We start from the raw sequence: 25398 nt of genomic DNA, 5'->3' as shown, positions 1-25398 counted from the left end.
TGAGTTCCACGTGGGCAAGGAGAAAAAGTCAGCCACCTCGTACAAATGCAGCAGTACTGCTGTACAAGGTGGCTGATATACATAGAAACACCTGTGGGTGGGGGGCAGGCTCCCTTCAATTTCAGTTCATGTGCCTGCGTGGCGTTTGCAGGTCACGTTGCAAGCTACACAGCAGGGGAACAGCTGGCGTTGCTGAACCCCACTAACACATTGGCTGGTGTTTTTCTCTGTGCAGCTAGCATGTCCGGGCAGAAACTGGCGTTGTTTGAGCCCAGGGTCAGCAGGAGGAGGAGAGGAGCAAAGTGTAGGCCGAAGCCTGCACTGGTGGCAGCTTTTGGTCGGTTGTGCCAGCGTGGCTTGTGCTGGACACGTTGCCGACTACACAGCAGGGGAACAGCTGGCGGTGCTGAACCCCACTAACACATTGGCTGGTGTTTTTCTCTGTGCAGCTAGCATTTCCGGGCAAAAACTAGCGGTGTTTGAGCCCAGGGTCAGCAGGAGGAGTAGAGGAGCAGAGTGTAGGCCGAAGCCTAGTTGAACCAATTTCAAAGGTTACCTTTAACCCCCCCCTCAGGTGTTGCAAGGTACAAGAGCCACACCTTGTGCAGCATTAATGCTGCACAAGTAAAAGGTTGCTCTATTTGTTTTGCTCCTTGCACACGCTGACTAAAACACGTACACTATTTAGCCCATTATACTGTCAAACAGTTGTGGAGGCGTGACTTGTCTTTTTAACGAGACGGAGCACAGGTGTCAAAATTTGCACCTAGGTACTGGGCGCAGATTCCTGAGCGTTCTTATTTGCTGTACAGGAGTCTGCGCTATTGTGATCCCTTGGCCATGCGCTGTGAGCGCTTCCTGTCTTCTGACCTCATTTCATGTCGGCCGTTGCGGTTAGCGATGGACATGAATCCCAGACCCACAGTGTGTTTTTAAAAAATCACACTGCGGTGCTGGGATTCGTGCCCTGGTGCACTAAATATGTTTGCCGCTCACACATGTCCTTACACCTGCTTCAGACTGGGCGGCCTCATCTGATCCCTTATCGCCTGCCGCGGCCATGAGGACACCCAGTCTGAAGAAGGCGGAAGGAGATGAGTGAACACAGGCAAACATATGCACTGCACATGCCCATCAATCACACCCTCGCTGTCCAAAAAAATAAGACACCGAGGGCCGTTGTTTCGAGCAGGGGAGATGCACAGGCGCAGCCAGCTAACCAATGATGTCAAAAGACGGGCAGCGCTAACAAGGGTGGTGCTGCGTGTCATTACAAAGGAAAGTCACACCTCAGGGACATTGTAATGGTCTGTAATGAGACACATTTTGTACGTGTTGAGTTCCACGTGGGCAAGGAGAAACAGTCAGCCACCTCGTACAAATGCAGCAGTACTGCTGTACAAGGTGGCTGATATACATAGAAACACCTGTGGGTGGGGGGCAGGCTCCCTTCAATTTCAGTTCATGTGCCTGCGTGGCGTTTGCAGGTCACGTTGCAAGCTACACAGCAGGGGAACAGCTGGCGTTGCTGAACCCCACTGACACATTGACTGGTGTTTTTCTCTGTGCAGATTGCATGTCCGGGCAAAAACTAGCGGTGTTAGAGCCCAGGGTCAGCAGGAGGAGGAGGAGAGGAGCAAAGTGTAGGCCGAAGCCTGCACTGGTGGCAGCGTGGCTTGTGCTGGACACGATGCCGGCTACACAGCGGGGGAACAGCAGGCGGTGCTGAACCCCACTAACACATTGGCTGGTGTTTTTCTCTGTGCAGCTAGCATGTCCGGGCAGAAACTGGCGTTGTTTGAGCCCAGGGTCAGCAGGAGGAGGAGAGGAGCAAAGTGTAGGCCGAAGCCTGCACTGGTGGCAGCTTTTGGTCGGTTGTGCCAGCGTGGCTTGTGCTGGACACGTTGCCGACTACACAGCAGGGGAACAGCTGGCGGTGCTGAACCCCACTAACACATTGGCTGGTGTTTTTCTCTGTGCAGCTAGCATTTCCGGGCAAAAACTAGCGGTGTTTGAGCCCAGGGTCAGCAGGAGGAGTAGAGAAGCAGAGTGTAGGCCGAAGCCTAGTTGAACCAATTTCAAAGGTTACCTTTAACCCCCCCCTCAGGTGTTGCAAGGTACAAGAGCCACACCTTGTGCAGCATTAATGCTGCACAAGTAAAAGGTTGCTCTATTTGTTTTGCTCCTTGCACACGCTGACTAAAACACGTACACTATTTAGCCCATTATACTGTCAAACAGTTGTGGAGGCGTGACTTGTCTTTTTAACGAGACGCAGCACAGGTGTAAAAATTTGCACCTAGGTACTGGGCGCAGATTCCTGAGCGTTGTTATTTGCTGTACAGGAGTCTGCGCTATTGTGATCCCTTGGCCATGCGCTGTGAGCGCTTCCTGTCTTCTGACCTCATTTCATGTCGGCCGTTGCGGTTAGCGATGGACATGAATCCCAGACCCACAGTGTGTTTTCAAAAAATCACACTGCGTGGCTGGGATTCGTGGCCTTGTGCAGTAAATAGGTTGGCCGCTTACACATGTCCTTACACCTGCTCCAGACTGGGCGGCCTCAGCTGATCCCTTATCGCCTACCACGGCCAGGAGGCCGCACAGTCTGAAGAAGGCGGAAGGAGATGAGTTAAGACAGGCGAACATATGCACTGCTCGTGCCCATAAACCACACCCTCGCTGACAAAATAAATATGACAACGAGGGGCGTTGTTTCTAGCAGGGCGGATGCACAGGCGCAGCCAGCTAACCATGATGACAAAAGACGGGAAACGCTACCAAGGGGGGTGCTGCGTATCATTACAAAGGAAAGTCACACCTCAGGGACAGTGGAATGGTCTCAATGAGACACATTTTGTACGTGTTGAGTTCCACGTGGGCAAGGAGAAAAAGTCAGCCACCTTGTACAAATGCAGCAGTACTGCTGTACTAGGTGGCTGTTATACATAGAAACACCTGGGGGGGTGGGGCCAGGTTCCCTTTTAATTTCAGTTCCTGTGCCTGCATGGCGTTTGCAGGTCACGTTGCCGGCTACACAGCAGGGGAACAGCTGGCGTTGCTGAACCCCACTAACACATTGGCTGGTGTTTTTCTCTGTGCAGCTAGCACTTCCGGGCAAAAACTAGCGGTGTTTGAGCCCAGGGTCAGCAGGAGGAGGAGAGGAGCAGAGTGTAGGCCGAAGCCTGCACTGGTGGCAGCTTTTGTTCTGTTGTGCCAGCGTGGCTTGTGCTGGACACGTTGCCGACTACACAGCAGGGGAACAGCTGGCGGTGCTGAACCCCACTGACACATCACCTAGTGTTTTTTTCTGTGTAGACAACACTTCCAGGTGGCAACTGACAGTGTTGAAACCCAGGGAATCAAAGAGGAGCAGAGTGTAGGCCGAAGCCTGCAGTGGAGCAAGTTGAAAGGGAACCTTTAACCCCCCCCCCCAGGCATTTGTTGCTGAAAGAGCCATCTTGTACAGCAGTAATACTGCACATGGAAAATGGTGGCTCCGAAAATTATGCTCCTTGCAAACGCTGAAGTACACACTCATATAATGTGTCCCCTCACACCGTCAAACCATCCCGGAAGTGGGACTTTCCTTTGTAATGTGACACAGCACAGCCGTCATTCCAACCCCCTTGGTGCCGGGCACCACCTCCTCAACGTTGTTTGGTTCTGTCACGGAGCCCGCACTGTAATGTTATCCCTTGGCCATGCACAGTTAGCGGTGCCCGTCTTCTGACATCATGTAGGTGTCAGGCTGGCAGTGCCTGTGCGTCCAAGCTGCCCGAGATCCAACCTTGCAGTGTCATCTAATGTAGTCCCACTGCGGGCCAGGGATCCATGGGCATGCGCAGTGCATATCATCGCCTCTCACTCACCTCCTTCCTGCTTCTTCAGACTGTGCGGCGTCACGGCCGTGGCATGCTATTAGGGATCAGCTGACGCCGCCTAGTCTGAAGAAGCGTGAAGAAGGGGAGTGAGAGGCTAGTATATGCACTGCGCATGGCCATGGATACCAGGCCCACTGTGGGATCACATTAGACGACACTGCGAGGTGTGATTTCGGGCAGCGTGGACGCACAGGCGCAGCCAGGACGACAACAAATGATGTCAGAGGACGGGCAGCGCAAACTGTGCATGGCCAAGGGATAACATAACAGCGCAGGGTCCATGACGGAATCAAACAACGCTAAGGAGGCAGCGCACGGTGCCAAGGGGGTAGCAATGACGGCTGTGCTGTGTCACATTACAAAGGAAAGTCCCACCTCCGGGACGGTTGGACGGTGTGAGGGGACACATTACATGAGTGTGTAGTTCAGCGTTTGCAAGGAGCATAATTTCAAGAGCGACCTTTCCCTTGTGCAGTATTAGTGCTGCACATGGTGGCTCTTTCAGTAACAAACGCCTAGGGGGGGGGGGGGACAGGTCCCCTTACATTTTAGTTGTGCCAGCGTGGCGGTCGCATGACACGTTGCCGGATACACAGCTGGGGATCAGCTGACGTTACTGAACCCCAATAACAGAGGAGCGACTGTTGACTGTGCACACAGCACTTCCAGGCACCAACTGGCGGTGTTAGAGCCCAGGGACAGCAGGAGGAGCAGATTGGAGGTATTGCCGCACACACAGCTGGGGATCAGCTGACGTTACTGAACCCCAATAACAGAGGAGCGACTGTTGACTGTGCACACAGCACTTCCAGGCACCAACTGGCGGTGTTAGAGCCCAGGGACAGCAGGAGGAGCAGAGGAACAGAGTGTAGGCCGAAGCCTGATTGGAGCAAGTTGAAAGGAAACCTTTAACCCCCCCCCCCAAGACGTTTGTAGCTGAAAGAGCCATGTTGTGCAGCACTAAGGATGCAAAAGGAAAAGGTTGCTCTTTTAATTATGCTCCTTGCAAACACCGAAGTAAACACTAAAAATGTGTCCCTTTATACCGTTAAACCGTTCCGGAGGTGCGAATTTCCTTCGTAATGGGACACAGCACAGCTGTCATTCCTATCCCCTTGATGCCGTGCGCTGCCTCCTCAGCGTTGTTTTAAGCTGCCACGGAGCCTGCGCTGTTCTGTTAGCCCTTGGCCATGCCCAATTAGCGCTGCCTGTCTTCTGACATAATTTGGTGTCAGGCTGTCAGTGCCTGTGCGTCCACGCTGCTCCAGATCCCACCTCGCAGTCTCATCTAACGTAATCCCACTGCGGGCCTTGGAACCATGGGCATGCACAGTGCATAACCTCGACTCTCACTCCCCTCCTTCCCTCTTCTTCAGACTGTGCGGTGTCACGGCCGTGGCATGCTAGGGATCAGCTGACGGCGCACAGTCTAAAGAAGGCGGAGGGAAATGAGCGAGAGCCCGAGGGGAAGATATGCACTGCGCATGCCCATGGATCCCAGGCCCGCAGTGTGACTCAATCAGAAGACACTGCGAGGCGGGATCTCGGGCAGCGCGGCCGCACAGGCGCAGCCAGCCTGACACCAAATTATGTCAGAAGACAGGCAGCGCAAATAGGGCATGCCCAAGGGATAACAGAACAGCGCAGGCTCCGTGACAGCTTAAAACAACGCTGAGGAGGCAGCGCATGGCACCAAGGGGGTAGGAATGACGGCTGTGCTGCGTCACATTACGAAGGAAAGTCCCAGCTCCGGGACGGTATAACGGTATCAGTGAACACATTTTATAAGTGTTAAGTTCTGCGTGTGCAAAGAGCTAAAAAAAAAGAGCTACCTTTTCCTTGTGCAGCATTACTGCTGCACAAGATGGCTCTTTCAGTAACAAACGACGGGGGGGGGGGGGGGGACAGGTTCCCTTACATTTAGGTTGTTGTGCCAGCGTGGCGGTCGCAGGACACATTGCCGGCTACACAGCTGGGGATCAGCTGACGTTACTGAAACCCAATAACACTGGGTCGTATGTTTTTACTGTGCAGCCTGCACTTCTGAGCCGCAACTGGCGGTGTTGGAGCCCAGGAATAGCAGTTCAGGTGGTAGAAAGATGAACACAGCAGGAGACCTGGATGACACCCAATTACTTAATCAGGCAGAGGAGTGGCAAATTCCTGCGAGATCCAGGCCTGGTTCATTTTCAGGAAAGTAAGCCGGTCAACGTTATCGGAGGATAGTCGCATGCGACGGTCTGTTAGTACACCACCTGCGGCACTAAAGACACGTTCCGATAAGACACTAGCCGCAGGGCAAGCCAGCACCTCCAATGCATACTGGCTTAGCTCTGGCCATGTATCCAGCTTAGAGACCCAAAACTTGAACGGGGAAGAGCCGTCTGGGAGTACAGTAAGAGGGCAAGCCATGTAGTCTGTCACCATCTGACGGAACCGTTGCCTCCTGCTGACTGGAGCCGCCGGTGATGGTGTAGACATTTGGGGCGGGCACACAAAAGTGTGCCAGAGTTGTGCCATACTGGGCTTGCCTTGGGCAGAGGCACTGCTTCTGCTCCCTCTTTGGGCAGAGCCTCCCCCACTGCCTCGACGCACTGAGCTGCTTTGTAAAGCACTAGCAGCACTCCTCTCAGTTGGACAGGAGAAGATGATGGAATTCACCAGTGTGTCGTGGTACTCCCGCAATTTACGCTCCCGGGTCAACGCAGGGATGAGGTTTTGGACGTTGTCCCGGTAGCGAGGATCGAGGAGGGTGAACACCCAATAATCAGGCATGTTGAGAATGTGGTCGATGCGGCGGTCGTTTCTCAGGCACTGCAGCATGAAATCCACCATGTGCTGCAGAGTGCCAACCGGCCCAGAAACGCTGTCCCCTGCTTGAGACATGATCTCTGCCCGCTCGTCATCACCCCACCCTCGCTGTACACACTGACCACTGGACAATTGTGTCGCTCCCTCCTCTGGACGGAGCTCTTCCTCCTCCATTGACTCCTCCTCATCCTCCTCACAAATTGGCCCCTGCGTACCCCTTTGTGAGGAACCACGTGGCGCTGACTCTCCAGAAGCTGATGGAAAAGGTGACTCCTCATCCTCCACCTCTTCCACCACATCATCCCTTAACCCTTGCAAAGTTTGCTGAAGCAGGCAGATAAGGGGGACAGTCATGCTGACTAGTGCATCATCTGCACTTGCCATCCGCGTGGAATAATCAAAAGGACGCAAAACCTGGCAGACGTCCTTCATAGTGGCCCACTCTGTGGTTGTGAAGTCTGATCGGCGCTGACTGCGACTTCTTTGCGCCTGATGCAGCTGGTACTCCATAACTGCTTGCTGCTGCTCACACAACCGCTCCAACATATGTAACGTGGAATTCCACCGGGTAGGTAGGTCACATATGATGCGGTGTTCCGGAAGGCGGAATCGGCGCTGCAGAGCAGCAATGCGGGATCTGGCCAAGCTGGAACGCCGCAAGTGAGCACACTCTAGGCGGACCTTGTGCAGCAGGGCATCAAGATCCGGATAGTCCCTCAGAAAACTCTGCACAACCAAATTGAGCACATGTGCCAGACATGGGATGTGAGTGAGGTTGCCAAGGGCCAAAGCTGCCACCAGATTTCGGCCATTGTCACACACTACCATGCCTGGCTGGAGATTCGCTGGCAGTAACCACACATCGCTCTCCTGCTTTATGGCATTCCAGAGCTCCTGCGCTGTGTGGCTTCGATGCCCCAATGAAACTAGTTTCAAGACGGCCTGCTGACGTTTGGCCACGGCTGTGCTCATGTCGGTCATAGGTAAACGTTCACGGGTCCATGTGGGGGTGGACTGTGACGGATCCTGCAGAGAGGAATCAGAGGAACTGGTGTAAGAGGAGGAGTCGATGCGTACAGACTGGATTCCTGCAATCCTTGGAGTGGGCAGGACACGTCCTGCGCCACTCGCACGATCTGTACCTGGCTCAACAACATTAACCCAATGGGCAGTGAGGGAAACATATCGCCCCTGTCCATGCTGACTGGTCCACGCATCGGTGGTGAGGTGGACCTTGCTACTGACGGCGTTCAGTAGCGCATGTTTTATGTTTGCCTCAACATGCCTGTGCAGGGCAGGGACAGCCTGCCTGCTGAAGTAAAAGCGGCTGGGCACCTTGTACTGTGGGACTGCCAATGCCATCAAGTCACGGAAGCTGTCAGTCTCCACCAGCCTGAACGAGAGCATTTCCAGGGACAACAGTTTGGCAATGCCTGCATTCAGAGCCTGTGCTCGGGGGTGGTTGGCCGAGAATGCCCGCCTTTTCTCCCATGCCTGTACTACCGATGGCTGTAGAGTAGACTGGGAGTGTGAGGATGACTGGGAAGGTGGTGCTGTGGGTGGAATTACACAAGGTCTCTGGGAGGAAGCCAAACCAGCTGTGCGTGAGCTGGAGGAAGAGGCAACACGAGCTGAAGAGGTGGTAGCTGCCGCTGTTGGTTGGCCTACATCTTCAGTGTGTTTCTGTAACTCCACCGCGTGCCTGGTCCGCACATGTTTCCACATATTTGTGGTATTGAGGTTGCTGACATTTTTCCCTCTTTTTACTTTATGATGACACAGCTTGCATTTGACAAAACAAATGTCATCTGCAACTGTGTCAAAAAAGGACCAGGCACTGCAAGTCTTGGGAGCGCCCTTTTTGGCTTTGGAAAGAGACAGGCTCCTAACGGGTGCCAAAGTGGAGGCTACAGGCTCCGCAGTCTTCCCCCTCCCTCTCCCTCTTTGGCCCGTAAGAGGAAGCTCTTCCTCTGAGCTGCTCCCACCACCTTCCTGTTCCTCACGCCACGATGGGTCAAGGACCTCATCATCTCCACTACCCTCTGCCACCAACTGCTCCTCCTGGGTAGTCTCAGCAGCACAGTACGCACGAGAAAGCGGCACCTGAGTTTCATCATCAGATGCGTACTGCGCTGTGGTCACCGGAGGCACTGGCCCACCTGCCTCTTCAGAGTCAGAGAGATAAAGCTTTTGGGCATCACTGCACACTGCCTCTTCTTCCATTTCTCCAATGCTGCTTGGCTGGCCCCCTGTTTCCAAGCCAAGAGATTCAGAGAACAGAAGTAGAGACGGCTCCTGTCCTGGGCTCTCTGACTGCCTGGCCAATTTGGCAGGTGGTGAAGAGACAGATGGCTGCTCTCCAGTGCTCTGTGCCTGAGAGGATGTGGCACTAACTGAAGTCGATGCCGAGGCGTTAGCTGCCATCCACCCGACAACGGCTTCAATTTGGTCTTCACGCAGCAGCGGTGCACGGCGCTCTCCGACAAAGCTGCGCATGAAGGACTGTTCCCTGCTGAAACTGAGTGACGACGAGTCACCGGCGCCCGCAGCAGGCACAGAATCACCACGTCCTCTCCCTGCTCCTCTCCCTGCTCCGCGCCCACGCCCACGTGCCTTACTCCCTGCCCTCTTCATCTTGGTTGACAGATAAAGATAAGCAGAAAAGTACTAAGGCCTTAGTGTGCTTATTCCTGTAATGCTCCTCCTAACAGGTGTAAGAAACACTAATGTTGTAAATTGTGGACTAAACTTTATTATTTTTCAAATGTGGCCTACACAAGTGTAAGTTGTGTTTGGTGAACTTAACCTTTTTTTTGGTGCAGATCGGGCTACAGAGCTAGTTTAAATCACACGGAGACCGTGCAGACAGCCGTAAACGGCGCTGCAAGGCCAAGAAACCCTCCTCTAGGTTATCCTATATAGTGTTTTTCCACTATTTAGCTGGATACAAGTGGAAAGACACTAATAGGAATTTTTTTTTTCAAATTTTAAACTGGCTGCACTATTTGAAAAAAAGGAAATTTTTTTTCAAGGTATGAGGCAGTAACGCACCCTGAGCTGAATCCAACCGGCTATGGCTGCACACAGACTACAGGGCGAGCTGGGCTCACACGGAGACCGTGCAGACAGCCGTAAACGGCGCTGCAAGGCCAAAAAACCCTCCTCTAGGTTATCCTATATAGTGTTTTTCCACTATTTAGCTGGATACGAGTGGAAAGACACTAATAGGAATTTTTTTTTTCAAATTTTAAACAGGCTGCACTATTTGAAAAAAAGGAAAATTTTTCTCAAGGTATGAGCCAGTAACGAACCCTGAGCTGAATCCAACCGGCTATGGCTGCACACAGACTACAGGGCGAGCTGGGCTCACACGGAGACCGTGCAGACAGCCGTAAACGGCGCTGCAAGGCCAAAAAACCCTCCTCTAGGTTATCCTATATAGTGTTTTTCCACTATTTAGCTGGATACGAGTGGAAAGACACTAATAGGAATTTTTTTTTTCAAATTTTAAACAGGCTGCACTATTTGAAAAAAAGGAAAATTTTTCTCAAGGTATGAGCCAGTAACGAACCCTGAGCTGAATCCAACCGGCTATGGCTGCACACAGACTACAGGGCGAGCTGGGCTCACACGGAGACCGTGCAGACAGCCGTAAACGGCGCTGCAAGGCCAAAAAACCCTCCTCTAGGTTATCCTATATAGTGTTTTTCCACTATTTAGCTGGATACGAGTGGAAAGACACTAATAGGAATTTTTTTTTTCAAATTTTAAACAGGCTGCACTATTTGAAAAAAAGGAAAATTTTTCTCAAGGTATGAGCCAGTAACGAACCCTGAGCTGAATCCAACCGGCTATGGCTGCACACAGACTACAGGGCGAGCTGGGCTCACACGGAGACCGTGCAGACAGCCGTAAACGGCGCTGCAAGGCCCAAAAACCCCCCTCTAGGTTATCCTATGTAGTGTTTTTCCACAATAGAGCTGGAGACTGGTGGAAAAACACTAATAGGAAATTTGAGAAAAAATGTGCAGCAGGCTGCACTAAGAGCAAAAAAGAACAACTGTGTGAGGCAGTGTGAACCCCCCCTGAGCTGAATACAACCGGGTATATGGCTGCACACAGACTACAGAGTGAGCTGCACACACACACACACACAGAGACCTTGCAGAACGCTGTTAAAACAGCGCTGCAAGGCAAGAGCAAGGTGAACAGTGAAGAACACACAGCGTTTTGCTAAATTAGCCTTTGGAAAGGAAAATAAAGCAATTAGCTAGCTCAACTGGCCCTCAGTTAGAACACAGCGTCCTGTCCCTAACTGAAATCACAGCAGAGTGAGCGCAAAATGGCGGCAGCGCTTTTTTATAGTGCAGAGTGACATCATTTCAGCAGCCAATCCAAGCCTTGCCAGTACTTACATGCCCACCATGCTAAACAGGATGTGCCCACACTTTCATTCATTCCTCATTGGCTGCTGCGTTCAATTTGAATTCTGGGAACTTCCGATTCCGGTATCCGATACGCGGGAAGTATCGGAATTCGGTATCGGAATTCCGATACCGCAAATATCGGCCGATACCCGATACTTGCGGTATCGGAATGCTCAACACTATTCATAATTAGTGTTGTCTTAACCACATGGTTAAAGATTGTTCAGAGGGAAGACACTGGCACTTTTGTACAGATCACAACTCTGCCAGGACATGGCATAGCACTTTGTTAAAATTCCTTGTACTAGAAAAACCTATATCCTCATCAAGAGTGTGGAAAACAATCTGTGTGTGAGACTATTCTTCCCCCCATTATGCGGAGAGCATGCTCAGAGTACAGGATAACTACTTACTTTACACTCTTCATTTCTGTACATACAGTTCCTCAGAAGATTCATGTTGACTTTTAACTGCTTGCATAGATTCTCCTCCTATAAGACACAACAAGTAGAGATTGCCACCAACAATTCTTTTCAGAAAAACATTTATTTGAAAACACAATTTCTGTGGTCTCCAATATCCCCCCAATTTAAAGACTTCTCCCAAATTACAATACAAGTGCATCGTCTAGGGTTAAATAAGTTCGGGAAAGACTTGTGAAATTCAAGCACAGTTATCAGTATGATGGTCACCCAGCAATTCCAGACTTAACGGGAACCTGTCAGCTGATACATGCCGCCCAACCACAGTGCATTGCAGTGGGAGCTGCCACTACACAGTGAATGGGGCTGAGCAGTGCTGCATCGTTATGGAACTTGTAATACCTAATTGGGAAGATTTGCACCCCCACTGATCCGATAGGTCATCAATATATTCCGACAAGACAACCCCTAAGTTTGGCAAGACAAGACCAATCGTTTTCAGTATAGAGTGTTGGAGGACAAGGCACATTTGGCATTCAAGAGAATGTTTAGTGACAAGTCCCTTGGAAACTGTATTTATAATGGCTGTCATGTGGCGTCTCCAGAAACCAATATAAGGGAAAGCAAATAACAACACAAACCTCTATATTAGGACATTCCTTTATTTTCAAGTCATTTTTAATAAACATTTGATAAAAGTGATCAAGTGGTAGACATATATGTATGGAAATTAGCTACTCATTATTTATGAGCTGGACAAGGGAAGCTAAAAAGAAAGAACATCTAAACCAGTTGGCATTAGAGATAATGGGTTCAGACTTCACAAGTTACCCACTCTCAATCTTGAATATGCTTGCCGCCTTCAGTTACTTCCTCAGGAAATGTGTTTAAGTTCTTAGAAACTGCATGCACAAAAGAGCATTTTGTATAGGACTTTTTAGTCATACACTTCAAAAGACTAGCCACTAAACTTTCCTTTGACTAAACCTATGTATACGTAATGTAGATGTATTAATATATTCACTGAGCGCTGTATTCCTTGGTTTTTAGTGCTGCTCAGGTCCTCTTCTCACTCATGTGCCTGCTATTGTGACTCCCCAGACCACACTAGGGTCTATGCATTAGTCAGAAGCTGCTTTTATAAAGTAAACATATGGAGCCTCGTCATGACCCCAATAGACTTACAATGTAACAGTGACTTCCAGCTCACAAAAAGTGCGCAGTGTAATCCGGCGACGTGGACAAGCAGTCGCATCAGTGAGAAGAGGACCAGAGGAGTGCTGGATACTGGGAAAGAAGGCGACTGCTGAGTATATTAAAGTACCTACACTACATACACTTTTACACAGGTTTAGCCAATAAAAAGTTTAATGGAATTATTTCATTAAAGGGTTTAATTAGATAGATAAATCAAATGGACGAGACAGAGTCTGGAAAGTTTTTCCACTACAATTGGGACTTTGGCACATAGGGGAGTGAATCTCCACCTCCTCATTGATACAGAACAAACCCTTTCAGCATTTTAATCAATTATTGAACCCCTTTGAAGACACAAACCCACAACGTCTATCATTTAATATGATCACCGTGTCAATACCTTTTTTTTCTGTGAAGATTTTGCTGGTCTTAGTGACTCCAGAGTCAGCTGGGCATGAACATGTTTCATCCTCTCCGTGCAGGTATCGATAAGATGAGCTACAAGTACAAACAACACAGTAAAAAACACAATTCCATAAAACCTTCATATAGTTGCCTTCCACAACTCCATTCTCAAAAAGAAAGCCAGGTCTTTTCATTTAAGGGCTGACATGCTTTGAGACTATGTGCCCACGTTGCAGAAATGCTGCGGAAATGTCCGCAGCATTTCCGCAACTCCCCGCCGCAGGTAAAAAGCAAGCGGAATTCGCATGCGTTTTCCCATAAAACACTAGCGGTTTGCAAGCGTTTTTAGCTTGCAGTATGCTTGCGTTTTCCAAGACATTTGAAGCATCGCTTGGAAAGGCGATTGACAGGTTGCTCACACTTGTCAAGCATAGTGCTTGACAAGTGTGACCAACCTTTTACTATTGATGCTGCCTATGCAGTATCAATAGTAAAAGATAGAAAGTTTAAAATAATTAAAAAAAATTAAAAATATTGTTATGCTCACCTTCCGACGGCCCCCGATCTCCTCAGCGGCGCTCCCGGTACGTTCCGTTCCCAGGGATGATTTGCGCGAAGGACCTTTGTGACGCCATGGTCGCGTGACCGCGATGTCATCTCAGGTGACTCGCGCAATGCATCCCTGGGAACGGAAGCCGCTGCGTGCACCGCTGAGAGGCAGGAGGACTCCGGGGGCCATCAGAAGGTAAGTATATCCCTATTTTTTATTTTTTTACAGAAATATGATTCCCAAGGGCCTGGAGGAGAGTCTCCTCCACCCTGGGTACCATAGCCCCATGCGTAAAGTGAGCATTTCAATGCAATACTATGGCGTAGGAATTGCTGCAATTCCGCAGAAATAATCAACATACTGCGGATTTTACAGCTATAAGATTCCGCAGCGGTAAAATCCGCAGCATGCACAGATTTAATTTGCTTTTTGTAATAAGAAATGTCACAACTTGAGGAGACGGAGAGCATCATTTATATTTATTTATTTTTAACCACAGAAAGCATACATTATATTACAAGGAAGTACTGGACATATTCTGCAGCTGAGAACTGCTCTGCTACAATAAGAAGCCTTGTTCTTTTTTCCGAACAGCATGATGTCCTACGCCCTGTGTCTTTTTATTTTACATAAGTACTTTCTACATATGGTACCACATATGGCTTTGGAAAACTATTTTGTACATATGGACGTCATAAGAACTAATTCTAGGAATTGCTTGTACTGATTGTAGTAAAAGACATGTCTTTTTTAGGTGCCTTAGTGGTGCGCCCCAGCTGGAGCCAGAAGGAAACCACATGGGTTTAGCCACTTGTCTAATAGAATCCATTGTGTAAAACAACGTCTAAAAGCTCACCTTGTAGGCTGTACGCCTGGGCGCTCCGGCTGACGGCCAAAAGCAGAATTAAGCAGTTCACACAGATCTGTCTGACGGGGTCCTCCGAGGATTTCTCTTCATACATCTACATCAATATCAAGGTATTGCATTAAGAAAATATACAAGAAATTACATAGTTATAGAACCATACATGTAAACAGTTATAAACCGGCCGCATGAGAACTTCATCTTGGATTGCAATGACAACCTCCCAAACTTCACAAACAGCTGCAGCTAGAAATGCTTAGTGACCAGAGCCAGAAAATATGACTATCCTCCATGTCTGGGACCTTAGATCCCGGAAGAAACTCGCCAACATATGGCAAAGAATTCTCCCACAGGATAAAATAACATGATTTCCCCTTGTAAGAACATCTGCTTGGCTACCTCTTATGCAAGACGGTGCAAAATCCAATCTACACTAGGATACCAGTGTCATATGCCACGGTGTGATGAGAGGTTTATTGCCTTATGTGCAGACTAGTGTACAGTGTACGCATATCGCACATAGAAACACTCACCTGTAAAATGATTTTGCACAGGCTGCTTCCCATCCGGAGATTTCCATCTAGTAATGAAGTGAGTGTTGGGTTAGACTCCTGTGACTCCGGTTGTCGGTTTCCTTCTTCTGCTAGAAGAACTGATAGAAATTGCAAGCTGGCCACGCACAGATGAAGATGTTTTTCGGATAACGCTAAGCATTCAGAAATGGTGTCTAGAGGAAAAAAATATTGGCTCTTTTAATATAGAAAAACATACAAAATCCAAAGAAGGGGTCTGCCGGCATGACACGGGAAGCTTGTAGTATACTGCATACTGTACTGAATGCTGATAATAGAGGTATAAGCAATTGGTTCCTGCCATTGTGGTGGCCAAATGTAGGCAAGATTTTACATCATAAAGGGTTTACTGAATTTAAAAAAATCATCATCATACATGATCCATAGGTGAGACACCCACCGATTGTTAGAAGGGGAAGTAATGAACTCTGATCCATGTGGCATCGCATTTAATTCATCCACATGTAACAAGTACAGGCAATCTCCAGGTCACAAGCTAAATACGATAGAGAAATATTTCTCTGACCGTTGACCACTTTGGCCATCCTGCTGCTCAATAGCCACCATATGGTTCTTTTCTTTGGGTCATCAGGCGCATCCTAACTCCAGCCACTTCACTGTAGGCCAGGACTTACCATTGTGCCCACTCATTGGAGGTTACTGCACATGTTCAAGTCACAACATCAACGTCGTGACCTTATCACGCAAAGTTACATTTAGGCTGTGGATGCGGCTGTGAGTGTTGGAGGTATATGACACAATGGGGAAAAGAAGTTTGATATGCCAGGCAGTGGCGTGACCGACCGAAGAGGAGAGGTTCTTGTTTAACCAATACCCACCATGGCCATCCGATCCCCTTCTTTTCCTGTTGGCCAGGACTTCCGGCCGTATCTAGACCGGAGCTTACTGTGTGTCATGAGGTTGAGATGACAATACGATCTTATGATGCGCAGAAAGCTCCGGCCTGGATACGGACGGGAGTCCTTGTCTATAATGAAGGAGCCAGAGATGTGGCATACGACAGAAGAAAAAAAGGGGACTGGATGGCAGCCAGAGGGGAATATTAGTTTTTTGTGTTGAATATCTGACTTTCATAAGTAGGGATGGTACATAAGTTGGAGACTCCCTGGACATCAGCAAATACAGTTTCCTACAGCAATAATGGATATTTATCTGTAATAAATGGATCCATATGGGAACGCCGGCAATTTGGGGCTTTGCATATAAAGAAGATAAATGTAAAACTAAATAAAAGTACAAGACAAAATTAACCAGCACAGAATATCGGATCTGAAAATAATATTATGTTCAGTAGGTGGATGGATACATAGTAGCCACATGGAATTAATACCTACTGGGAAAGGAAATTAATGGAAACAAAAGTACACATTTTACTAAGTAAATTCTACAATATTGAAAAAAATGTACATTAAAGAATCTGTATCTTACCGAAGAATGCAATCCCACATTTTGTCAATGCAGATGTTATGGGAGAGATGGCACCTGGTCCATTTTTTCTTAGCAAGGTGGTTAAAAATAAAAATATGTCTGTCCATGACTGATAAATTGCAGCTTTTAGCTCGATATCTGAAATAATAATGCACATATGAATTTATCATAAAAGATGATTAATATCTGCACTAGCCGCATTAGAAAACATTTTGGGAAAATGTTAAAAGCGAAGAGCTGCATAAAAGACCGGACATAAAAGGCTTTTACCACTTGTTTGATGTGCTGACTGCAGAAGACGACGTTTAGAAATTGAAATGTTTTCCATCACACAGCCCAAACTGCCCAGGACAGAGACGATATACATACAGTACACTTATGAGAGGCTGAATACTCTGAAATGAGCAAAGACCACCAGAAACGGATGTTTACTAGTGAGCAATATAAGGAAGGGTCAAGCGGGGACAGCAAGTATTGTGCTATCTAGCCCAGGAACTAGTGCCCGCTTAAAACAATTAATGTTCACTTAGTTTCCCCTAAAAAATAATGATGTGTCCATTCCAAAAGCAATAATGCCAACTTTGTGCCACCCCCCACAAAACATACATTTTATACTCCCCTTTTTGAGTCCTGAGTCCGTCTGGTACGACAATGCATTGACATTTACCCCTGTATTGGGACTCTGATATGGTGTAGGCCATAGGCCTAGAACGATCTGGTCTGTAATCTCAGGACAGAGAGCGGTGGGGTAGGGAGCCTGTGGCAGCCTGCTCCGTCATGAGAACCAACCGAGTCAGGGTAATTTTGACACTGATACGGCTCACAGTGGAGCACAGATGAACCACTAGCGATGACACTTTTTAAGAGCACGACTTTTCAATCGAAAAAAATATACAACTTTTTAAAATTTCAGACTCTGGTAAACCGCCCCTTGTGTCCTCCCCGATACATTATTGGCTGCAGTGGTTTTATTCTGACAAATAACGGTCACCTCCAGACAGAAGGATCATGAACAACAAATGTGGCAAAGTCAGAGGTCCGGGAAGTGGACAGAAGATTCCTAGTGACAAACTGCAACATCTGGAAGGTAAAGCTCTGCAAATTTCTAACAAGTAGATTTTTGTCTTAAGAAAAAAAAATCCATTAACCCAAAGATTCCATTCGCTGTACGTTGCAAGTTACCATTAAGTTTTTGTTTGACCGTATTTAGTTGAGTGAGGAAAACAAACCTGGCAATTTGAATAAAATTGTAGAGCAAGTACAATTGGAGGAAGACTTAATGATGCATTACTGAAGGGTTTAAATTACAATTACATTTGAAGCGGTGAAGATATTGTATTAAAGGCATAAAAAAAGGAGAAAATGCAGCATTAAGGGATGGGCAAGTATAAAAGAACGGAGTTAATATAAATCTAATAGAAACGCATGGGTCTTTAACATTTTCTATCTCATAGCAGTTATATATGAGGAGTAGTCATTCATGCTGACTGTACCTTCTTCATCTCTGGCATGGTATTTAACTACTGCCTAAACCAGAATATGGACTTTATTATTAAAATTGCATAAAGATCATCCAAAATGTGATCAAGCAGCCAATCAAACCACTTATTCAATTATAAAACCTAATCAAGAAGACAGAAATCTAAAAATCTGATTGGCTGCTGTGCCCAAAATACCTTATCATAATAGATCTTCAGGGGAATTATAACATTTAAATACTTTTCCCCCTGTAGACATGGCTGGTATATTATCCCCAGGTTCATCCAGGCGGCATAACAAAGCTGACCGGGTCTCCCAGGACCCAGCAGCTTCTGCTCTCACTAGACCCGGGGATCACATGAACGCGGTGTATGGAAGAGGATGTGCCATTAGTTCGGACAATTACTGTATACACAGCACTAGCTTAGCGCTCTGTATACAGGAAGGCAGAGGTGGTTATAAACAGTCTATGCTCGCCCTCTCTTCAAGGACCTCGGCTGTGTCTGCCAACCGCCCCCCCCAATTCCCACAGCTGCATGACTGCAATGTTTGTCCACTAAAGGAGTAGCAAGGTACTTACAAATCACAAGAACGGTGGTCCCTTGTCAACCATTGAAATGAAGCCAAGGTAAAGTGTCATTCAATTTCTATGGGATAGATGAAGATATTCAAATGCTGTGTATATTGGCCATGTTGGCAAGGGTTAAATAGTGATGGATGAAGACGCACCATTGGCGGTGGGTGGGGGCAACGACTGCAAACACAATTTGGAACTACCCTGCAATGCCTCAAGCGCCCACTGTATGCTTTCGTTCAAGCTTTGGCTAAATTAATAGGAAATGTATTATTCTGGAGTAAAGCAGCCTACGGATCATACACTTTGGTCTTATACAGGCCCATCTTTCTAAGGTTACCTTGTGTCCATCAGTATCGGCTTCTACATGGACATCGTGTGCCCTGATCACCGTTTATGGACAGCTATGTACAGTAACGCCAATTAATGTCAATTAACAAGAAGGGAACACCACAAATTGTATTATTGGCCACATACCGAAAGCCTTCTTGTGCTGGACAAACAGCAGTGAGAATAAAGCCGTCAATAGCGGGCACATCCTGTCTTCTGTCAGCAAAGCAGCATTGACCAGCAGACATGACTGCAGAAATCTGGACAATGCGGAGAGGTAGTGGAGCAGAGAAAGCACCTACACAACAAATGGATAACAGGTTAAATAGCAGGTACCATGAAATCGGATACACAAAATAAAATAAACTAGGAGCTTTCTACTGGACTCAGAAGCTTCAGGGACACAAACAGATTGCAGCCCTGGTGAGGGTGAAAAAAGACAAGGTCAGATACCTTCATGGGCGCAAAAGCATTTGGTATCGCTGAAAAGATCCGCGTTGAATCTTTGGCGGCAGGGCCTTCACTAATGCCTTTTTTGCATCACTGTGTCAATGTTATCAGCAGCAACATCAGTGAAGCACAGAATAGTGTGGTAGATTGATGCAGTAGCCAGGATGTGACCTGCCCTTGGTGCACTTGTAGCCTCATTCACAAAAAAAAAAAAAAAATCAAAGTTGATTTTTGTTAAAGGGGTTGTCCAGAACTTTAAGATCGATGGTCTAGCCTAAGGTCTGATCGGCAGCATTGCAACACCCTGCACCTCCCATCAGCTGTGGTGGAGGTGGAGGAAGAGGAAGAAGAGGACAAAGAAGGAGAAAAAGAAGAAGAAATACCTTCAATTTGGAATTTAGCATAGTTCTTCTGATTCACTATGTCGCTTAACCCATGTGCAGGGCACTGCAGTAGCTTAGATTTCCATGGTTACGACTACTAACAACTAAATGTCACTATATGAGTGGTCGTAATCATATATACCCAAGCTACTGCAATGCCCTAAACATGGGGTAAGCAACAGAAATGTAGTATGGTTCTGCTAAGGTCTTTCTATTTTGAAGGTATTTACTATTATTATTACTACACCTACCACATATTGGGATATGATCTTCAAGTTGGGAACACCCCTTTGATGTCCATACACAGTTTGTGGTTACGTAATCTCTGCATTCCAGGAACAATATTTTTTTTCCCATCGATATAACAGTATGAGTGCATGTTTTTTTTCAGGATGTACTGTGTTTCTTATTTTAGGGTAGATACAGCCCACCTTACTTTTGTTAACCTTTTATGGGAATACGTAGGAAAAAATAATTACAGCAATTCTGTATTAACTTTAGTCAGTGGGCCAGTATGGTCATGGCAATACCAACTGTATACAGATTTATGTTTTATTACTTTTGTACATTACTCATTTATTTTTCTATCTTCATATCCCCATCATATTTTTGGAAACAAATAGAATCATTTTTTTCAAGAAAAAAAACTGTAGTTTTCACTTTTTTGGTAAATATGACTGTGGTTCTTTTTTTTTTGGTAGGACAGATGGACAAAAACAGTAATTCAGGAATTGTTTTTTAAATTTTTTCGCCTTCAACATGAGAGATAAACAAGAGATTGGTCCCGACTGAAAGCAATTTCACCGGAATTCTGGTATAAATTGCTTTGAAAAGTCACAAATGTTTGGCAAGTTGCCAAACTTGCAATTAATTGCACCAAAATTTAGCAACTTTTGGAGTTTTCACGCAAGTTTTTTTCCAGCTGAAAGGAGCTGGGTTGTGAGGGTTCAGCTTGTCTAACGGATGATGACATCACTTGTCAGACGCTGCGGATTTCTGACGAGGTGTGCACTTGCATCCTCAAACACTGAAATAGTTGGGGATGGCTTTGGCTACTCTGGCTGGAGTCAGGTACTCTCATCATGGCCTCACACAAGTATTAAGAAGGTCAGTCGTGGTAACGGACCAAATTTGGATCCATCAGTTAGTGTGGAGCCAACATGAGGTTCCAAGAGAAAGGTGTAGGTAAAGTGTCATCTGTGGGTGGGATGGTTTAGATAGGTATAGACAAGCAAGACAGTGGGTTTAGACAATATCACTGTTCAAATGGGGTGAGAGAGTATGGTGTAGAAGTATCTGATTACTTCCTTGGAGGGATGATTACCTTTTTGTGTGAGGATCGGGAAATGGAGGATTCCATCTCCTGTACATTAGATGAGGCCTAGTAGTGCCTGCTATAGTCCATATGTGGAATGCTAATAGGGATTCCACGCCTGGTGGAAATTGGGGGTAATCCAAAAGAGATGCTAATGGCGAAAAGGGAGAAATGAGGGAAGAGGAATATTTCACAAAGGAGTAGCAAATTTTAAGAGAATTAGACATTATAAGATTTAAAATGTGTTTACGTTGGGTAAGGGGAGCCATATTAGGGTATGTAGAGCTAATGGGAACATTTTGGGGCTTCCAGGCTAAGTAAAAGAAGGGGTTTGACAGATGTTTGATATAGAGTTTGTTGGGCCAGTTTAGCTGCCTGGTAGTATTTAGATTGGTTGGGAACCTCTAGGCCGCCTTCAAGGTAGTGACGGTATGGTGTGGCCCTATTTACTCTGGAATTCAGTGCTCCAACACATCCGGTTATCCACTACTTTTCGATCCTTCAAAAGAAATCTGAAAACCCACCTCTTCAATGAAGCTTACAGCCTGTAAAGACCACACGGCCACCTCAAAACCATTGGAGCTACTGCAACCCTCGACCTCCTGTCTCTTTCCCCATAATCCTGTAGAATGTAAGCCCGCAAGGACAGGGTCCTCTTCCCTCTGTACCAGTCTGTCATTGTTAGTTTTGTTTACTGTAAGTGATATTTTTATTTTGATGTAACCCCTTCTCATGTACAGCACCATGGAATTAATGGTGCTATATAAATAGATAATAATAATAATAATAATACATATATGCTAGCCACCTTAGGGGGAAAAAAACCCAAGTTTGGCTAAATGTAGCGGGACGAAAGAGACCAAAAAGCCCTCTACTTAAAGAGGAATATTTCACAAAGGCCTACTGCAAAGGATTCTGGGTAAACCTGCTATTCTTTGTATTATGCTGCTTGCAAGTACTTTCCGTTTCAGGAAAGCATCCACTAATAATAATAATAATAATTTACATGTGGAGTGCCTCCTTTCCAAAAGAGTTAAGTTTTATTTTATTTTTTACCTTATTTTAAGGTAGTGAGATGGTACAGGGTTTGGATAGACACAGAAAAGGTAGAATAATAAGTAATGTCATTTAAGGGCGTATATATGACCTAGCCAAGAAAGTTGAAGTTTGCCCCACATTTGTAATAGAGAGAGGAGTTTGCGTAGTGTTTGAGGGTATGTTGTGTAAAAGAGAAGCTTGCGGTCAACTTGATGCCTCTGTAATCATAAGGCCAGAGGCCCATTGAAAAGGAACGATGTGTTTCAAATGCATTACAAAAAAAGGGGAAATTTGAAATATTCAGAGCATAGGATTTGGTTGCTTGACCTCAAGGCTGGAAATGAAGTCAAACTTGGATAAATGTGCAGCAGGGCACGGAGTGAGGTTTGGGGGGAGGTAAGTAAGAATAGGATATCATCTCCAAATATAAAAAAGCTAAGGTCAGACTGATGAAATCTTGATGTCAGACATACTTGAGTCGAGATGAAGGCTGTTAGTTTGGGATGCAGGGATGTAATAGTAAGTAACATATACCATTGAGATGGGGGGCAACCTTGACAAGGAAGAAGAGAAGTTATTGTAACGTACTTGGGCTGTTGGGTGACTGCATCGCCTGCACTAGTGGAGCAGATGTGAGACCTGGTGCACATTATCAGAGGCATGTCAATGCGATACAAAGCTGAACTGATCTCCATGTATCAAATAACTCAAATTGTTGAGGCACTGAGCTAAGATTTTTGCTAGAAGTTGTAAGGTCACTGTTAATTAGGGACCTGGTTCTATTGTTTGACCACAACGTTTAGTCTAAATTTGACTTGATCATCATACCAGGAGAGTGTCCATTTCTTAGGAGTTAAAATAGCCAGTGAAGTGAGGGTTAACTGTAGTGGCATATTCTGCAGTGTAGGACCAAGAACCTATCGGCGCCTGTTTTGTTTAATTTGAATAAAAGCATAGCTTCTTCTATTTCTGACAAACAAATAGGTTGGTTTAGAACAGTGTTCTCTTTTTAAAAAAAAAAATAATAAATTTAAAAACTAGTACAGTATTTTTTTGTTAATACAATATTAGTCCCACAAGGGTACTTGATTATGTGATCTTTTGATGGCATAGACAATACAATACCTAAGGGCTCCAGGTCTACACCGACAGGCTGAGATGATGCCCTGCACTACATGAGCAGTACATTACCTATCCTGTAAGTGTCGCATCCTGTCCAGCTTTGAGTCTCCCGTTCTCACCACAGTGGTAAATCCCTGTTCCCTTTCAAGCAACATAAAGAATGTGTCTCTTTGCACCTAAGTCATACAGATAAATACCTTGATAAAGGCCTCTGTTGGCCGAAACGTTGGTACTGTTTGATTGGTCATGTCAATAAAAATAAGAATTGTTATCAAGACTTCGACTTATTTGCCTCAGGTACAATCATTATATATAGAGCAAGAGGTCATGTTACGGCATTGCAGAGAGCCGATGGTGAGACCTTCCTATGTCAAGCAGAGGAGTTAATGGTTAAACACCGCTGAAGAGTGGCCGATCCCACTCACTCCCCGCTGCTCTACCAGTGGTGATGGGGGAGTGAGCACTGTAAGGCTACGTTCAGATTAGCGTTGCGCGCCGCTGCGTCGGCGACGCAACGCACGAAAAAACGCGTGCAAACGCACGCAAAAACGCTGCATCTTGCAACGCGTGCATCGTTTTTTGACGAAAATCGGACGCAAGAAAAATGCAACTTGTTGCATTTTCTTGCGTCCGACGCTAGCGTCAAAAACGACGCACGTGTCGGAAAACGCAACAAGAAAAACGCATGCGTCCCCCATGTTAAACATAGGGGCGCATGACGCGTGCGTCGCCCGACGCAGCGTCGGGAAACACTAATCTGAACGTAGCCTAAGCGATACAGGGGCCTGGGATCACAATCCATGGGTGAAGATGCAGGGCTTATGGAAGCTTTATTCATTTCTCTCAGTACTGAAAGCAATTAATCTTCTTCAAACCTTTTCTTGTGAATTTATAGGAACTGGCATGTTCTATTAGGATGAAAACTGGTACTACAGTGATGGGAACTGGTTAAAGGGAATCGGTCACCAGGTTTTTGCTATATACATACAGAAGAAGATTATCACTACAGGACAACTGGCCTCGTGCTCGGTAGTCCAACCAATCCCCACAGCAGCTCTCAGTCACCATACTTTGTACACAGAAAGGTGCGGATGGGATTGCAAACAGCTCAACAGCTGAGTTCTGCTACATCAACAGAAGAGAAAACTGTGACTATTGTAACTCCTGAACACAGTAAACGAAGCAATACATGGCGGGAATCAGGGTCTCTCTCAGTAGGGTTTTTTCTACGTAATCTGACAGAACAATGAGTTAAAGACAGATTCCCTTTAAAACTTGTCTTTTTACACTACCCAGCAGGGTGATTAGTTTTGTGATAGATGCCCCAATACCTTGGAGAATGTACCCAACCTTTGCATACATGGGCACTGATAAAAGCTATGGATTAGCATACGTAAGCCGCTCATGTGATCAGATACATGCATGTTTACCTTTGATCAATTTTTCAGACCCTAAATGCGGTGTAAAAAAAAAATTAAAATAAGAGAATTCAGCCACTATGATTGAGCAGCAGACAGGAATAAGTAGAGAGCAGTACAGAGTCTTGCTTCCTTAGTTAGTGGACCATCATAAATACGAATGTGTGAGAAACGTAATTCTCTGCCGGAGACCAGTGCAATACACGTAATGCCACTAACTCTGGATTAAGATGGTCAGCTACCTCCTATAATAAAGAGCTGACGGGTTCAGCGAGCTCCTCTGTGCAGCACCAACAGCATTAACCCAGGTGCGGGAGGGAAGACTGACCTGTGACTTTACATTCCTTGCACGACCTTCAGGGGTGAAGGAAGTCTTGAGTTCCGAGAAACATCTTTCTAGCACAGCTGGCTTTACGAGACTGTAAATGAGAGGACACAAAGGACAATCAGGAGCTTCTTCTACATGGCCAGATCACATTACACAGCAGATGCAGTGAGGACACACTGAAATATTCAATGAATGGCTGCCTGGGCTCGTCCTCCTCTAATAAAAGCAGAATGATACGTGATCATTACACTAGAACAACATTATTTGTAGAAGAAGTAAAACTTCCTAAAATTATATAAAATCTCAATGTGGCTATAAAGGATGGATCAATGTCTGAAGCTTCTACAATACCGGAGCTAGCAGATGGAGCTCCCTCTAG

The 25398-nt window shown here is 46.4% G+C and overlaps 1 protein-coding gene across 1 annotated transcript in view; it reads right to left on the bottom strand.

Annotated features, from left to right (window-relative positions):
- Positions 1-25398, bottom strand: part of RTTN (rotatin) — a 327600-nt gene that overhangs the window by 59077 nt on the left and 243125 nt on the right. The window contains exons 38-44 of the mRNA XM_069730984.1: positions 25020-25110; positions 19113-19263; positions 16583-16720; positions 15095-15288; positions 14553-14658; positions 13142-13239; positions 11536-11613 (exon numbers count right to left, since the gene is read on the bottom strand). Of these exons, the coding sequence (XP_069587085.1) occupies positions 11536-11613; positions 13142-13239; positions 14553-14658; positions 15095-15288; positions 16583-16720; positions 19113-19263; positions 25020-25110 (856 nt within the window). The remainder of the gene's footprint in view (positions 1-11535; positions 11614-13141; positions 13240-14552; positions 14659-15094; positions 15289-16582; positions 16721-19112; positions 19264-25019; positions 25111-25398) is intronic.

The sequence above is a fragment of the Ranitomeya imitator genome, chromosome 6, assembly GCF_032444005.1.
Source record: "Ranitomeya imitator isolate aRanImi1 chromosome 6, aRanImi1.pri, whole genome shotgun sequence".
In the NCBI taxonomy this organism is placed as follows: Eukaryota; Metazoa; Chordata; class Amphibia; order Anura; family Dendrobatidae; genus Ranitomeya; species Ranitomeya imitator.
This window is presented reverse-complemented; position numbering and strand designations above follow the sequence as displayed.